At 65.6% G+C, this 16,954-nt stretch overlaps 1 protein-coding gene and 1 long non-coding RNA gene across 3 annotated transcripts; both read right to left on the bottom strand.

Moving 5' to 3' along the window:
• Positions 1–30: 30 nt before the first annotated feature.
• On the bottom strand, positions 31–16,954 carry VSTM2L (V-set and transmembrane domain containing 2 like). 2 transcript variants are annotated; one of them, XM_080558673.1, is made up of 4 exons: positions 16,691–16,954; positions 5,762–5,931; positions 4,612–4,662; positions 31–1,309 (listed from the first exon to the last, which is right to left on the bottom strand). In XM_080558673.1, exons 1-4 carry the CDS (start codon positions 16,797–16,799, stop codon positions 998–1,000), a joined length of 642 nt encoding a protein of 213 aa, XP_080414799.1. In that variant the 5' UTR covers positions 16,800–16,954; the 3' UTR covers positions 31–997. The 2 variants fall into 2 exon arrangements, with proteins under 2 accessions (XP_080414799.1, XP_080414798.1); XM_080558672.1 differs by having other exon boundaries at positions 4,612–4,665; positions 16,691–16,953.
• On the bottom strand, positions 15,062–16,369 carry LOC308179073. The gene is made up of 2 exons (XR_013940168.1): positions 16,168–16,369; positions 15,062–16,129 (listed from the first exon to the last, which is right to left on the bottom strand). It is a non-coding gene; the product is annotated as an uncharacterized lncRNA (long non-coding RNA).

Genomic DNA, 16,954 nt, shown 5'->3' with positions numbered 1-16,954 from the left:
CCCCCCGCAAGGACAGAGACCCACATAGGGTTTGTTAAGGAGCTTTATTAGCTGCAGGGAGCTGGGGGTGCAGGCTGGGGGCGAGGGCAGCAGGGAGCCCCCAGCCCTCTCCCCTCCACGGCCCCCTCCCCAGCAGCAGAACTTGCCCATGGGGGCCAGACTCTGCCATCTGCCCCCGAGCCGGGCGAGGGGCACGGGGCAGTGCGGCGGGAGGGGAGCATGGCCGGGAACAGGGTCACGGGCAGCAGCAGCCCCGGGGATGGAGCAGCAGCAGCCGGAGCTGGCTGTGAGCCCCCGCTTCCCCCGGGAAATGCGGAGGGCAGGGAGCAGCAATGCACGGGGGTGGGCCAGCTCCGGTCCCGGGCCTCCCCAGACCCCGCGTCCAACGGCTGAGCATGCCGGGAGCGTGCCGTGCCGTCCTTCCTCCGCTGAGCTCAGGCCTCGACGTGCTGGGGCAGCTTTGGGACAGGCAGGGGAGGGAGAGGCGATATATACAGTCCCTAAGAATGGATGCCCTAACTTATAGATGTGCTGTGGGGCTGGAAAAGAGCAACTAAACTGGGCCTCCTACGGGGAAAGGGATGGGGTTCGCTCTGCAAAGCACAAGGGGGTGAGCACAAGGGTGTCCCTGCGGGCAGGGACAGAAAGCCGGGGCGCGCAGCGCAGCGGGTGGCAGCAAGCAGCGGGGAGTCTGCCCCGCGTGGGGCCGGCGGGGACGGGGACCGCCACGCACGGGCGCATGGCCCTGGCACTGGTCCCAGCCCCAGTGGTGAGCTGGGGGCCCCGGTGTGCCCGTCCTGCTCCCGCGCTCCAGCCCCAGCACCGCTGCGCCATGGGGTGGGGGAAGAAACTGCGGTGGTGACGGGAGGAGGGGGCCCGGGGGGCGGCGGGCGATGCGGGGCGGTGGGGCCAGTCTCTGGTAGCAGCGCGGGACCCTCGACAGCTCCGCTGAGTCCGGGGGCTGGGGGGCTCCGGCGTCCCCCCCGGCACCGCCTGCCTACAGCACGCAGGAGGCGTCCACCGAGCGCTTCTTCAGCTCCTTCCCGGCTTTGTGGTGGTGGTGGTGGTGGTGCGCGTGGGCTGAGCCTGGCACGGCGGGGTCCGGGAGCGGGGCGCCCCGCAGCTGGGTGTCCTGGGGGTGCCCCAGGCCCCCCGCCTCCTCCACCCGCAGGTACGCCTTCACCTTGTGGTGCCGCGCCTTGCCGTCGCTGGAGTCGATCACCCGGCACTCGTACGTCCCCTCGTCCGCCGGCTTCACCCGGGACAGCCGCAGCTTGTGGGAGATGTTGCTGCCGACCACCTTCACCACCTGCGGCGGAGCAGACGGGGGTCAGGCAGCCCCTGTGCCCCTGGGTGTCCCCAGCCCCGCGGTGCCAGCCCCCACCCGTGCCGTGACGCCGTGTCCTGGGTCCCTCCGGGGCAGCAAAAATGACCGAAGGGCCCCCCCAGCCCCAGCCCTCGGTCACAATAGGATGAAATCCCCAGCGTGCGCCCGGGCGAGCGGGGCTCGAAGATCGATGCGTAACCACGCCGGCTAATTAGCTTTTCTACCAAATTGATTCGCTCTCAGTATTTATCACCCAATGAAATTTAAGACTTACTCACTAGCCAGAGCTGCGGCTGCTATTGGGTTAGGTCAATAAATCAGATTTATAACCCGCCCTGAGGCCCCTGGCTCTGTTCCCTATAATCACACTGGATGGCAAAGGCCATTTTTCTACTTGCCACCGCATTTGTTAGCTGAAGATTTTATGGTGTTTAGAAATTGGGCTGGGAGCCGCAACCAAAGAGTCGCAAACTCCTGGCTGAGAAGGCAGAGGGGGGAGCGCCGGAGCGGGCAGCGGCCGGGGCAGGAGCAGCAGCAGCGGCCCTGCCACGAGGGCTGAGCTGCCGCCGCCAGGGCCCGCGAACACACGTGAGCCCACGCCACGCACGCAAACGCAAGCACGTGTGAGCTCCGCACGTCCTGCACACCGTGGGCTGCCTGGAGCCGGCCAGAGCCGTGTGGAGGTGTTGAGACCACCCCAAAGGGCGGCTCTGGGGTGCTCCGGCAGAGCCCATGTGCAGCCGTGAACAGGGACCCTGCAGCAGGGACCCTGCAGGGGTTCGGGGGCTGCCGGCGGCAGCGCAGCTTCTCCACGGAGGGGCTGAGTGCAGGCGCTGAGCCGTGCCTGCGGTGGGGGAGCCTGGGGGGCTGTGGGGCACCGGGGGTGACAAGGCCGTGGCACGGAGCATGCGAGAAAACCGAGGACGTAATGCGAGAGGACCTTCAAGAAAAACCTTTGTGTTAGCAGAACAAGGAGTCACTTAGAAGTTAATGGCTGGGAAATCTGGAACTAATAAAAGAACCCCCCCATTTGCTGGCACTGCAGTCGGCCAGCAGAACCACTGCCCTGGCAGGTCAGCGAGCCTCGTCCTGCGGCTGAATTATAACGGGCTGGATAATTTTATGACTGCCTGTAATGTTCCCAGCTCCACCGGCTGTGAGCAGAGCAACGCGACCCCCGCTCCACAGCGGGGCCGGGACGGACACAAGGCCGCTCCCTGCAGTCCCCAGGCGACCAGTGCACGACCGTTTGGCAAAACATCAGGCTGTTTTGAAAAAGGACTGAAAGGGAGAAAAACGATAAACCCAGAACTGTGTGTTTGCTACTGCACAGCAAACGGCTGCTCCAGCCCCTCAAAATGCCGCTGGGGCAGGAGAACCTCTGGCTCTGGAAATGCAGCTCCACCGCAGGGTGGGCTTGCTTCAAACCCCCGCAGCGCCGCAGGGACGCCCCGCGGCACCGTCCCGCAGGGCAGCACGGGCTGTCCCGTCCCTTGTGCCGCGAGGTGAGCTGGGTGCGGGCTGTCTGATATCCCGCCGAGTCTGTTTTGGTGGGTAAAACATGGCCAAGCGGGTGCCTAGTGTGATGGTTTCTGCATGGGATCTACATTGTTTCGTATTGTTTTACTAGCTGCCGTTTGTTTTCAGTCAATTGCTTCTTTGTCTGTTGTGCGCATTTTATCAGAACCAGTTGTGGTGTTGTCTTGCCTTTGTTCATTTATCTTCCTTATTCTGTAAACATTTAATAATCAAGGACTTTTAAAATAACAAAAAGAATAGTTTAAATCTCAAGCCTCTCCCTGGTGGCTTGATCTGGAAGGAAACAGCGGAAGCATCACACCCGTTGCGCTTCGAAATAAATCATAGTTGCACACGCACATGCATTGATTACATTCCGGCATGTAATTAACTGCCTAATTATGCTGAAAAAATGCGACGGCGGAGTTGAGCAGGAGCCCTGGCCCTGTTCCCCTCCCATGCCCGGCCAGGTCGTTCTGCCCACAGCTGCTCTGCCCGGGACGTGCGGGGTGGCCAAGCTACGGGGCAGCCCGAAATCCCCGCCCGGAGGAGCAGAAGGACCCACGTGGGAGCAGGGCAGCAGCAGTGCAGGAGGACCAAGAGCTGCTCTCCCATGCGGCGCAGACGTTCTTAGCAGAGCTTTCTGCCGGCTCCTACTGCCCGCACCTGGCTGGAGGCACCCGAGCTGCTGGGGACGCTTGGGGCGGAGGGCAGCCCCGGCACCCCGGCACCCGCAGCACAAGGGGTCGGCGTCCGCAGCTCCGCAGCAGGGCCGGATCCAGCCTAAGAGCTGGGTGGCCACCTCGGGTCCGGCCAGAAGATCTCCATTTCAAAAAGGGGCTGAACTGCTGCTCCTGGTCGCTGTCAGCGCTCAGCTGCGCACGAGAGCGAGCCAGAGAATCCCAGGGAGGGATTTTGAAGGCACCTGCTGGGCTTCAGACATTAATTCTGGGAGCGTTACATTGCCCATCATGAGAAAAGTGACAAATGGGGGCTCAAACCTCGGGAAGCAATGAAGAAAATAGATCAAAGGGGATATTGTCTCCCTGGGGAATTCATTACCGGCAATAGAATTTACATGTGCTAATCCCCACAGATGAGAAATGAGAGGCAATGCCCTAAATCATGAAGCTTTTTGGCATTCTACTTGCCACGGCACTTTTTGTCCTTGCCCTGGGACGAGCACCGGGGCAGAGGGGCTGATGCTGGCCATGACCCCATGCCTCCCGCAGCCGTCCCTCCTCGCCCACGCAGCAGGGGCAGAGGGGGAACCAGCAGGACGACGGCCACACGCGCTCTGTCTCTGCCCCCCGCCCCGTGGCGAGGACAGCACCGCACCACCCGGCCAGGGCAGCCGCCGCAGGCGAGGGCGCATGTGCGACAGCAAAGGGGCCGAGAGCATTTATTTTATTTAACTAATTAGTGTCTTCTCATTCTGTTCACATGAGCCTAAATGGCTTTGGAATGCTAATCCAGGGAGTAAATCAGATTATTCTCTCCTGAGTGTAAACCCGCTCCTCGGATGCCTTCAGGAATCGCATCTGAAGGACACCCCAGAACCCAGCCCAGGCTGTCCTGGTGCCCCCAGCACACGCGTTCTGGCAGCTTGGCCCTTGCAAAGAGAGAGACAAAAGCCCCCAAAGAAACCAGCCCCCACCCACCCACCCCCCAGCAGGTCTGTGCAATTTTGAGCACCGGCGTTCTGGGGAAAAGTTACAGCTGTGCCCTCGATTAAAGTCCTTGCAAGAATCATTATCAAAACTCACGCTTATTTTTGTCGCGTCCTTCCCAGCCTCCTCCTGCTGCGATGCTTTTAGCTGCTGGGAAGAGAGGGATGGGGGAGGGAGACCGGAGAGGGGGAGAAAAAGCATTAGTTGAGCTGGAAGGAGGGAGAGAAGCCATCAGAGCAATTCCCACCTCCACCAGGAGCCCAGCTTCAAAGTCCGGGCCGGGAAGGGGCCGAGGTGGGCGAGCAGCAGCGGCTGCACAGCCCCGAGCGAGGAGGAGGAGGGCGAGGGGCGTTTGGGCAGAACCCGGGCAGACTTGAGCCGTGCGGGCAGCACGGGGCAAACAGGGAGGGGAGGGATGCGGGGGGCACGGGGAGGCCGGGCTGCTTGCCCCCACCACAGCCCAGCTGCAGCAGTGGCCGCGGGCCCACCCGAGGCCGGGGCCAGAGCCCTGCCTGCTGCAGCATCACCACTGCGGGGGGGCCTCTCCCCAAAATCCCCCTCCCGCACAGCCCAGCGCCTGTCCCAGTTGCCACGAGCGCTCCCAGAAGAGCCCCGAGCTGGGCAGCAGCGAGCAGGGTGCAGGTGTCGGGGTCCCACCACGCTGCCGCCCCCGCCCCGCGCCCGCTGCCCCTGCCCCGTGCCTCTCAATTTATGGTAATGCCGGCAGCAGCTCTGCCAAAGACACAATAATAAAGGCTCATTAAAATACCTAAAGCTGCCTTTCCATTATTTGGCCCTTATCTCTGTGTGAACAGAAAGAGAAATAAAGAGACAGCTGTTTGCCAAGACCGATATACATGGAAATGGGGGAAAACAAGGGGGGGCTGGGGGGGATGATGCAGGGATGGATACGACAGAACAAGTTTGTGATGAGATGGGCGAAGGCAGCAGCACAAAGACAACCCCCCCACCCTGTGTCAGATCCCCGGGGACGTGCCATCTGGCCCCACGGCTGCTGGGGCAGGACACCAGGACAGCCCTGCCCCGCTCCCACCGCCGAGCACCCTCGGCACGGCCGGGGGATGCGCACCCCTTGCAGCGGTCCTGAGCCACGGGAGGGCCCCGGTGCTCTGCAGACCGGGGGGGCGCTGGGGACACCGGTACGGGACGCAGGGCAACCCCCTGCGGACAGCGTGGGGAAGGGCTCTGGTCCACAGCGGGAGGGAGAGGCAGGACGGGCCGTTACCTGGGTGGAAGCCCACGTCTGTTTGTCCGTCCAGTCCTTGTGGTTGCGGACGTACCACCACTGGATCTCAAGGGAGTAGGAAGGGGAGCCGCTGCCTCGGAAGGAGCACGCCATCTCCACGTCCTCGCCGGCCTGGGCCGTCATGTCGTGCGGGGTCTCGGTGAACAGGGCTGCAGGAGGCACAGCGGGGCTGTGGGTGCCTGCGGGGACGGTGCCGCCAGCGGGGCCGCCGGGAGCACCCGGACCCGTCCCCTCCCCGGCCAACCCGACAGCCGTGGCGAGGGGACGGCCCCCCCAAGCTCCTCGCTGGACCCGTCCCTGCCGCGCAGGGGTGGCCGCTGCCATCCCCATCTCCCCCGCCGCCAGCGGCCCAGCCCCGCGGCCCTGCCCGCAGCAGCCCAGGGCAGCGAGGCAGCGGGAGCCCCTCGGGTGACCCCGTGCCCGCGGCGCCCCCCTGCCCCGGAGCGGGCGCGGGACCCCACGCGCCTCCAAGAGGTAGTAAACACATGAAGCGTGATCGCATCTCCGCTTAAATCAGAGCATAAATGAAAAACAAATCCTTGTTTAATGCGGCCCCCAAACAGTCTCCCACATGCCATATGGTTTGCTTTCCTCTCTCAAAACAAATATTGTTCGGAGATGTAATTAGAATTCTTTTCATCTTCTCTGGAGAGATTATTGTTCCTCTGTTAAGGCGGCCCCAGCGTGCAGGTCACTAGGAAATGTTATTGTCACAATCTGCGGCGCCTGTCACGGCGTCTTCTCCCCGGCACAGCGTGGGCATGGGGGCTGAGCCCCCCGCGCTGGCACAGCCGGACCCGGGGCTGCCAGCCCCCCCCGCTGCCCTGGGGTGGCCCCGGTCCCGCTGGAAACGGCTCCGGAGCGGGGCTGGACGCAAGGAGGACGCAGGCGCCCACGTCCCCAGGATCCTCGTGGGCAAGTGCACGTGGAGGGGGCAGCACGGTGCCCCCACCCGGCCCTGCCGCCTTCACCCGCCCAGCCCCCAGCAGGATCTGTCCCGCTCCTTGCCACGTGCTGCCGGTGCTGCCAGCTCCCAGCTGCCGCACGGGTCCCTTGGGTGCCCCCAGAGGACACCCACCCCTCTGGGAGCCGCGCACAGCTCCCCAGGGCTTCTCGCCAAGCCCTGATCCCGCCTGAAAACGAATTATTATCAGCCTAGACAGAAAAGTTAATACCTTTAATATCTCTCTGTCCCCCTGGATGCACGGAAATCCCTTACACTTATCGCTTTCCTTTAATCCATCTTAGCGGGGGAACTGAGGAAAATACATAGCATAAGGGGCTTAACGAGTGTCCCGCTCTCCCAGCTGAATTCCCGGCACTGCTCCCGCTGCCCCCGCTCGCACAGGACCTGGCCCCGGGAGGCACGCGGGTGCCACGCAGGAGAGCCGAGGAAGCCGCGGCTGGGGACGAGGTCCCGCGGTCTGGGGCCGCGCGCAGCGCACGAGGGCCCGGCGCTGGCTGCAAAGCGACACGTGGCACAGCCGGCACGAGGCTCAGCACCCGCCCCGGACCAGAGCCCACTGGGACCAGAGCCCTCTGTGGGACCCCTCCCCTGGGCCAGGCCCCACCGCCAGCTGTGGTTGTGCCGCGGTCACGCCATGGTCACGCTGTGGTCACGCCATGGTCACGCCGTCCCTGCACAGCGGTGGCAGATGCGTCCCCCCCCCTGCTCCCAGCTGACTGCCAGCCAGGTGAAGGCAAGCAACGCCCAGCGAGCTGGAAGCCCTTTACCGAGCAGACCCTGCAACAACCCCCGGTCTAAGAGCCCTGCCTGCTGCTCTCACTAGCACGCAGAGGCTTTCCCGTAACCCCGGCTATGGCTTTATTTAAACACTGCACAGCACAGCGAGAGGAGCCGACCCCACGGGCGCCGCAGCCGCCTGACCCCCAGCCCCCTCCCCAGAGCCGGGGTCCCGCAGACACCCCCTGACCCCCGCCGGCCGCCCCACCGGGCACCGTGCGCCCTCCTCCACCCCACCACATCTCCCCGGCTGCTCTCCGGAGGCAGCCTGCAGGGCTTTAATTGCAGCCTGAGGGGCAGGCTTTGTGCTGGGCGGCCCGAGGTCCGCAGCCCATGGCTGAATTACTCGGAACACAATTAAAATCAGCTCCCACGGACGGGAATTTGGCAGAGAGCGGAGAAAAGGCTTGACGGAATCATGCACCTTCTTTCTTTCAGATTTTAATTGGGAAGCTACGTATTAATTAACTTCAGGGCTCGGCCTCCCCGAAGCACATCCACACCCAGGCGGGTGCTGCCAGGGCCCCCTGCCCGAGGCGTCCGCCCCCAACCCAGGGCACCAGCCCCTGCCCCAGGACCCCTCCTGCTGCCGCCTGGGTCCTGCTTTGCCAGGGCAGAGCTGGGCTCCAGCAGAGAGGCTTTGAGGAACCTCAGCACCGCTCAGGATGCGGCCACACGAGGCCACAAAGGCCGCAGGCAGCGGGCAGGCAGGCTGCACCCCTCGGCCAGCCCCGCGTTTCTGCCCTAACCCTAAAAACCCACACTGCGGAACGGACTGGCGTGGGTTTGGGACCACAGCCGAGACCAAGCATGGCCCCATCCTCACCGAGTGCCGGGGGTCCCCCGGGTCCTGCAGGGATGTCCCTGGTCCGCGAGCAGGAGCACCAGCCGGGGGATGGAGCCTTCGCCCCCCACCCTGTGCGCCCCGTGAGCGGCAGGCGGGGGCTCGCAGCAGACAGCTCATAAAGCACCCAGCGAGGGCAGTGGGAGCGGAATCGGGATGTAAATAATGTCTGACAGCACGAGGGGAGGTGAGGACACCTCCCCGCACATCCCAGCCCTTCATCTCCCCCCGCCTCACCGCTCCCCCCCGCAGTGCCACAGCAAAGCCCCGTGAAGCAGGCAGAGCCCCCGGGGGTCTCCCATCTCCGGGGACGCCCGGAGGAGCAGAGGCAGCGCCGGGGGCTCAGGCCAGCAGGTCACAGCCCTGCTCGGGAGCAGGCGCCTCCTCGGATCCACTGCTCTGCGGGGTTTTTGAGCCTCACCATCGGGCCAGGCCCACAGGCAAAGCTGAGAGCTCAGGAGTTGAGGCGGGATGAACAGCGTGGGCACGGCTAGCTGCGGGCTGGCAGGGCTTGCTAAGGAAGGCGCCCGTGCGGGGCTGCACAGAGCCTCGGTGGGCTCCCAGCCCCGGCTCAATCCAGAGCCCCGGCTCAGCCATCGCCAGACCCCGTCTCGCTGCCTGCCATCGCTGTCCGACCTCCAACCCGCCGGGCACGGGGCGGGCAGCACATGCCGAGGACAAGGGCAGGAGCATCAGACCCAGCTGCCGGCAGAGGTAGAACAAAGAATCGCCTTAATTAGCGCTATTATGGTGTTACCTTCTGATCAGGCAGTGAATTGGCAGCTGGCTCCTGCGCTTCTCAATGGCCTACGAAAGCGATTAACAGTTTGGGGACCCTCCGAGGCAAGCAGTGACGGGGCTGTCACAGTGGAGCTGGTGGCAGGGCGAGGACGGAGCAGCGTGGCCACAGCAGCGCAGAGCCTCCTCCAGCCCGTGCCGTGCCCCTGCAAGGAGCAGGGCTCCCGCATCAGAGGACACCCGGTGCCCAAGTGCCCCCAGAGAGCACCGTGGCTAAAACCGCCTCCCGCAGTGGTGGGGGCACCGCTGGCACCATGGGGGCAGCGGGGATGCGGCACCGTGGGGCTCGCGCCAGCCCCAGCGCTGCCCCCCTGCAGGGGGCCGGGCAGAGGAGCCCACGGCACCGGGGGGGCTGTGCAATGGGGCAGCCCCACACCGAACGCTCCTTCCTTCACCTCCGCCCCGCAGCCCCGGCATGGCGGGGGCAAGCAGAGGTCTGCTCCACGCACACAGGGCTGCGAGCGCTGCGGCCCCCCGCCCGCCCCCTGCCCCCCCCGCAGCCCCCAGCCCCGTCCCTCTCCCGTCCGCTGGCGCTGGCACCGCGTCCTCCCAGACAAAGGGAGGGGGACTGCAACGGGCTCACGGCTCCGCGTGGTTTATGGCCTGCTACCTGTCATAAACTGAGAAAATCAGGATCAATAAATCTTCCTGGAAACAAAAATCAGGGGAAATAAAATGAACTCAATGGGGAAACACAGATAAACGGAATTGAAAACGCCTGCTGGGACAGCTTGGTGCTCTCATAAACCGGAGATATAGCAGCTGCCCGGCTCCCTCCCCGCGGGGGCAGGATCCAGCCCCGTGGCCGCCTCCACGGGAGGGAGCGGAGAGGACGGGGCCCCTGCCGCAAGGCCACATCCATGCTGGGTGCCTGGAAGCGACCGTGGGAGCCCTGCGCCCGTCCCCCCCGCACGCAGGACCCTGCGCCCCCCTCGGGGGGCCCTGGCGCTCTCTGCTCCATGGGGACCCCCCCAGGTGCCCGTGGGTCTGGTGGCTTTCCCAGCCCCAGGCACCCACAGCCCACTCCTGGTGCTGCTGCTCCAGCTCCCGAATTTGGATGTACGCAGGATGCGGCCCCGCAGGCACCGGCCTCACTGCGCAGGGCTGGGGCTGCTGGGGAGCAGAGCCCCCGGGGGCAGTGGGAGCATCGCAGAGATAAGGGGGGGGGAATTAACCTGGGGGCACCCGCAGGTTGGCAAACGTTGCGCGAGCCTGCCGGAATCACTTCATAACGCCCCACCGAACAGACGGGTGCGGAGCAGGCAGGGGCACCCCCGGGTGAGGGGAGCACGAGCAGAACGGGAGAGCCTGGGGGAGCAGCTCCGCAGGAGCCAAGGAAAAGGGCGGGGGGGGGAACCAGGAGGCACAGAGACCCCAGAGCCGGCCCCAGCAGCAGCCGACACGGCAGGGACCGGGGCCAGGAGGGACGCACAGCGGTCAGGGCGCTCCTGCGGGTACCCGGCTGGGGCAGCCCCGTGCTGCAGTGCCCCGAGCTGTGGCTTACGTGGGCATGCAGGAGGGTAATATTTGTGTAAACATGCACTGAAGGGTGGTTAAATATGTATTGGGTACTTGCAAATGCATATTAATTACCTGGTTAGTGCTCTAGCTTGCTCTGTGAATTATTTACCCCACTGAGCCACCACAGCCCCCGTCGGGCACGTCTCTGCCCGGGGAGGCAGGAGGAGCTGCGGCCCCAGGGGCAGGACGGCTCCAGCGCCCGCTCCCCTCCAGCGGGGGCTGCTGGGGGCCGATCCCCCCCTACCAGCCCTGCACCACTCCCGGCCCCCCGAGCTCCCAGGGCTCAGCCCACGGGGCTGGGGCCACCCTAAGCTCTGCAGGAACCGCCTTGGGGCCGAGCGATGAAGATCTGGGGCCAAGGGCTTGAGCAAGAGCCGGGCCGGGGCTGCAGGCAGGGGCACACCCAGCACCAGCAGCAGGCCCCATCCCGCAGCCACCCCCCGCTCAGCACCCGAGCCCCGCGCCTTGGGAAGGGGGGGGGTCTGGGCAGCATCGCCCTCAAATCCTGCCACGACACGGCCAGCGTGGGAGGGGAGAAGCAGAGGGAAAGGGGCTCGGGGATGAGGCTGGGGAACCACAGCCCCCAGGGAGGGGAGGACACAGCAGGCGGGTGCGGGGGGCGCAGGACCGGGTGCGGGGGGCGCAGGACCGCTGCGAGAGCTGCTGCTGCTGCCGCCGCCCCCGCCCCCTCCCCCGGACTGCCGCTATTGTGTTTTGGGCTGCGATCAAGTGTGGCTTATTCTTTCTCTTCACAAAGCTCCGAGTCATAATTCATGGTTTATTATGGTTCGGTGAGTCAAGACACTCAGAGAACTAATTGCCAGCTCAGCCGCGCTCTCCCGATAATCCTCTCCCTCGACCGCCCCCCCTCGCACCCCTGCAGCAGGAGCGCAGTGAGGGGCCTGGGGAGGAACTGGGAGGAAACTGGCCCCAGGCTTGGCCGCAGCGACCCTGGGTCTGCGCTGGGGCGAGGGGCATCCCCTGGCAGTGCCAACCCGGACCCCACCCCAGGCAGCATCAGCGGCTGCGTCCCACCTACAGCCCGCACCCCCAGGAGGCACCCAGCAGGGCTGGCCCATGTCTGCGCCCAGACTGCGAGCAGCAGGAGCCGACAGCGAGGTCACCCCGCGCCGACGCTCACCGCCACCATCACCAGGGGCTCAACCAGAGGCAGGACCCAGCTGCAGGAGCTGCCGGAGAGCTGAGCTGCTCCCTCCTGGCTGGCAGCGAAGTGCAGGCATGGAGGAACCTGCGAGGAGCACGCAGGGTGGCAGTGACAGCCGTCCCCACGCTCTCCGCCCCGGCGCCTGCCGGCAGCACTCAGCCCTCCCCAGGGATGCTGCCCGCTGGCATGCCAGTGGCAAACCCCCCCCTGACCCCAGCCGGCTCCCCAGAGCCGCTCCACGGGCTGGGTTTGCTCCGTGCCGTCTGCCTGCACGGCCGCAGGAGGAGCGGCTGCATCCGACAGCCAACAGCAGCCCGCGGGCGCTGCCCCGTCCCCAGGTAGCCGCGTCCCTCCTGGCCGACCTCGTGTCGCAGGCACCGACGGCCGCCGCGCGGTGCCAGGGGGCCTCCCGACCCCCGGTGCGGGTTCCCTGTTCAGGGGTCACCAGGGGACCAGAACGTCCCCGCACGCTGCCCTGCAGGCGGACAGATGCTGTTCCATGCCCTCGCCGTGCTGTGCCCCCAGGGACACGGGGTTTCTGGCTTGTTCTATGCAGATTGGACCGAAAATCGCCCTCCTGTTCCCATCTGCCCATTCAAATCTATGAATGAATCTCCTCCTAATAAGCCCGCGCGCAGGGATGCTGGCCCCTGGTCACCAAAAGCAGATCACGGAAAAAAAAAACAGCGCATAAACAGCGGTGTGATGGCTGGAGTCACCGGTGAGAGCAGGGCCGGCAGCTCTGGCTGCAGCCGGCGCAGACACCTCCTCTCCTTCCCGCAGACCCCCGGAGCTCCCCCCAGCCTTGGCTCCAGCTGCAGATCTGAAACCTGCCCCGAGGCTGCAGAGAGCAACCCCGAATCCCAGCCCGGGGCCAGCTTTCCCCACCGAAGGTCCCGCCGTGCTCCAGCACAAAGGACGCACGGCGCGGCTCCGGCGGTTCTGCACCTGCCCCTCTTCCAAGGAGGCGTCAGGTTGGAGCCCCACAAACACTGCCTGGGGACAGGGAGGGCTCGTGCTCGCACGTGGGTGCGGCAGAGCCATTTCTTTGCCGCTATTTACTGTCATATTAGCAGCAGAATTACCTCAATTTTGCAGCGTAAATTAAAAACAACATAAAAATCCAACTAATTTTGTGATTGTGATCAGGCCAGAGCTCACCTTGCCAGGGAGTTTGAATTAACCTTGAAACCTGCGAGTATTTCTAATATTTGACAACCGGGGGCTGGGCTGCAGCCCGCAGCCCCTGCCCGTTTCGCTGCAGCAGAGGAGATGCCGACAGCGAGAGCCCCGCTCGCCCCGGCGCTGGGCAAGTGCCTCGTGCAGGCAGGGGACTTTCTGCTCTCGGATTGCTTGTGTGGAGTAATGCTTCTCAGACAATTCACTCCCGAAGGGAACGAGGAGGAGCAGTTATCTGATAGCATAAGTAGCAAAAAAAAAATAAAAATTGGCCTGTTACTATGGTCCCTGAGGGACCCCAGGCGGCGTTTGGCAGCCTGTCCTTCAGACGTCACCTGCTCGTGGTGCTCATCTGCTGGGGGATGATCTGCGGCCGGGCAAGGCACCGGGTGCTGTGCGCTAACTGGGATGGGGCGCACAGAGCCGGGCGCAGCTGCAGACCCAGCCCACGAGGCCTCACGCCGGGCACCCCCAGCACAAGGCACCGGCCGCGGCAGAGCCGCCTGTGTCCCACCGCGCGTGGGCAGCGAGGCGGGAGCCAAACCCGAGCCGGGGCAAAAGGCCACGGAGAAAGGTGCAGGGCACAGCCAGGCCCTGCGCCGACGGGCTGGGAACAGCGACCGCCCCCGAGCCCTTGTGCCATGAACCGCAACCCCCACGCAGCTGCTACGGAGAGCGCCCGAGGCAGCGCCCGAGGTGGTGCCCGGGTGGGCGAGCCCCAAGCCCGGCACCCCGAGAGCAGGTGCCGGAGGGGGGCAAAGCGAAGCCTCCAGCTCCGTGCCCCCGCTCCTGCGCCCCGGCCCTGCTGCCCTGCCCGCGGCGCCAGCGCTGCTGCCGAACGCGCCGGCTGCTCGCTCCGGTGTGCTGCCTCGCTCCCAGGGAGCGTTATGATTAAAATTGGCTGTCACTGTCCTAACGTAATAATTCCCAGTGTCTGGCCCATCGTCTGTCAGCCTTCTTCAAGGGAAAAGAAAGCGCAGACATTTGATGAGGAGAGGTGTCAGAAGTAATTGCGTTGAATGACTGCACGAACAGCAGCAGGAAAAACACATCGGATGGAGTATTCCCACCAGGAAGCATGAAAAAATCCAGCACAATGCAAAGTGTTTATGAAAGTAATTGATAGAATAATCATTGGCGTGTGAGACAAAGGAGAAGGGCAGCACCCCGGGGAGTCGGGGCACCGCTCCCTCCAGCCTTCAGCCATTCAACTAGCAGCTTTATTGATGGCGAGACACTAACACTTGCAAACGATGCGAGGAAGGAGACAGGATTCTCCTCCCCGGCAATGCAAGCTGCTTACCAAGCGGCTCCCTGCCCGCTCCAGGAGCAGACAGGCTGGGAAGGAGGCTGGCGCTTCCCAGCCGGCGCAGGTTTGAAAGCCGATGGCGCCAGCCCAGTGCGCACACGCTGTCTGCGCTGGGGTGCATGAATAATTGAAGGAGCCAGCCCGAGGAGAGGAGCGCGGCTCGCGGGGGCGGCGGGGAGCTGTGCTGCTGCCCACCGCAATCCTGGGGGCCGCGGGGCTGGCGGCGGAGCCGCACCCCGGAGCCTGGCGCTGGCTGCCGGGCAGAGCCCTTGCCGTGGGGACAGGGAAAGGACTTTCTTTGGCAGAGACTTCTTTTCCCTCCCAGAGCAGCTCCTGCTGCCATGCGAGCTGGAAACGCATCGCTCGTGCTTGCGGGGACGTCGGATGGAGGAGTCGGCCTCACCCGCAGGGCGCAGGTCTCTGTAGCAGCCCCCTGATGCCCGCCGAGTTTCCGTTCGGTTCCCTCCCCGCACCTGGGGCCAAGGGAAAGATAACAGCGAACGCGCTCCCGGCCGGGCCGGACGCGGGAGAGGCTCTGCGAGATGGTGGCGGCGAGCTCGGGCGGCTGCGGCAGAGCCCGGCAGGAGCTGCCCGGCCCCGGCAGCCCCGCTCTGCCCGGCCGGCCGCATCCTGCCCCTCCGCGCCCCGGCCCCGCCGTGCCAGGGAAAGCTGCACCGGCGAGTAACGCGATGATCAATCTCCAATCTGCTAAACAGCAATTTATACAGGTTTTCAGCACACAGCTTTTATCAAATTGGTATTCACCTACTGAACACAAATGGCTTATTATACATGACCCACTTACTCACTGCTTTTCAGTATCGTTAATAAAGGTTTCTGTTGTGATTAAGTGAGTTGCTGCAGAACTGCTCGTAGTTGAAAGCTGTAATGTGGCTCCAAAGTGCACTTACCCTACCAGAATATTTTTCTCCTTTGCTCCCTTCTTCCTCGCAGCAACCATTTCACTATTTATTTGCCTATTGCTGAATTTCTGAGGGGAGCAGCAGAGGATAATGGAGGCTGTTCGCCCACATCTCCTTCCGGCATGCCGGGCTGGCGGGTCCGGAAATCCTCCTGCCTTTACCCCACCGGTGCGAAGGCAAACCTCCCGCACGGCGCAGACGGGTGACTGCCGGCCCACGTACCGCACTGCTGCAGGACGCGGCATCCCCGCAGCCCCGGCACGGCACGGCCACCGCGGGGCCGCTTCTGCCTGGAGGCTCCTCGGGGCAGGGAGCAGCTCCGGTGCCTCCTGCTCCAGAGCCGCGCCGGGGGCTGGCGGCAACCCCGCAGCGGAGCTCCTGCAGAGACCCCGCGGTCGCACCTCTGGGGCTTGGGTTAAACCCTCCCGTGTCAGCACGGCGAGAGAAAGGCAGCTCCCGGCACCGTCCTCAGAGGTGTCCCCGTCACCTGCTCTGTACCCCAGAGCTGGGGGTGCCCCCGCACTAGAGCAGACTTTCTCTTCGGGGGCTGCAGGAAGAGGCTCCCCCCGACCAGAGCCAGCAGTGGAGCTGCTCCTGCTGCGAGGGTGCGCAGCAGCGCACGGTGCTGAGCAGCAGGTGCACGGCGCTGTGCACGAGGATGCACGCTCACACGGGGATGCACGGCACTGTGCACGAGGATGCACGCTCACACGAGGATGCACGGCGCCGTGCACGAGGATGCACGCTCACACGGGGATGCACGGTGCTGAGCACAGGGATGCACGCTCACACGAGGATGCATGGCACTGTGCACGAGGATGCACGCTCACACGGGATGCACAGTGCTGAGCACAGCGATGCACGCTCACACGGGATGCATGGCACTGTGCACGAGGATGCACGCTCACACGGGATGCACAGTGCTGAGCACAGCGATGCACGCTCGCACGGGATGCACGGCGCCGTGCACGAGGACGCCCGGGGGCGCACACTTACCCGGCGCCGTGCGCGGGGCCGCGCCGTGCCGAGCCCCCGGGCTCCGCCGCCCAGCGGCAGGGGCAGAGGCGGCCCCCGGGCGGCGGGGAGCGGAGCGGCGGAGCCCAGCCCCGGCTCGGCCGGGCCGCCCGCAGCCCCCGGCTCCCCGCAGCCGCCGGCGCGACGGAGCGCGGCACCGCCGCGGCCCCCGGCCCCCGCCCCCGTCCCGCAGCCCGGGCAGGACCCGCCCCGCCCCGCCGCCAGCCCCGGGCCGAGACCGCGGGGACCGAGCCCCGGGGACCGGCGCCGCCGGGCACCGAGCCCCGGGAGCGCTCCGTGCCCGCCGGCCCCCCCGGCAGCCGCCGCCGCCGCCCGCCCCGCCGCCCGGTGCCCGCCGCCCGGTGCCCGCCGCCCGGTGCCCGCCGCCCGGTGCCCGCCGCCCGCGCTCACCGCTGCCCGCCGCCGGGGCGTCCCACGGGGGGTGCCGGGAGGCGGCGCCGAGCTGCAGGTAGAGCCCCAGGTAGTGGAAAATCCCCAGGGCCAGCGCCAGGGCGCCCATCTTGCCGCGGGCGCGTCCGTCCCGGGGGCGGCGGCGCCGCCGGGCCGAGCCCTGTCCCCGGGGCCGCGCCGCGGTCCCGGCGCCGCCGCGCTGCGGAGCTCTTCCCTCGCGCGGAGGGCGCCGCGCGGCGAGGCGGTGCCGCGGCTCGCCCGGAG

The sequence above is a fragment of the Anser brachyrhynchus genome (genome assembly GCF_964034855.1).
Source record: "Anser brachyrhynchus genome assembly, chromosome: 16".
Classification (NCBI taxonomy): Eukaryota; Metazoa; Chordata; class Aves; order Anseriformes; family Anatidae; genus Anser; species Anser brachyrhynchus.
The sequence above is the reverse complement of the archived record's forward strand: the minus strand, read 5'-3'. Positions and strand labels throughout refer to the sequence as shown.

Coding starts and splice junctions, on each gene's coding strand:
- VSTM2L (XM_080558672.1), bottom strand. CDS start 16,799: ATGGGCGCCCTGGCGCTGGCCCTGGGGATTTTCCACTACCTGGGGCTC. Junction 5,932..16,690: donor CGCCCCGGCGGCGGGCAGCG/GTGAGCGCGGGC, acceptor TGCCTCCTGCAG/CCCTGTTCACCGAGACCCCG. Junction 1,310..4,611: donor AGGACGCGACAAAAATAAGC/GTGAGTTTTGAT, acceptor GCTCCGCCGCAG/GTGGTGAAGGTGGTCGGCAG.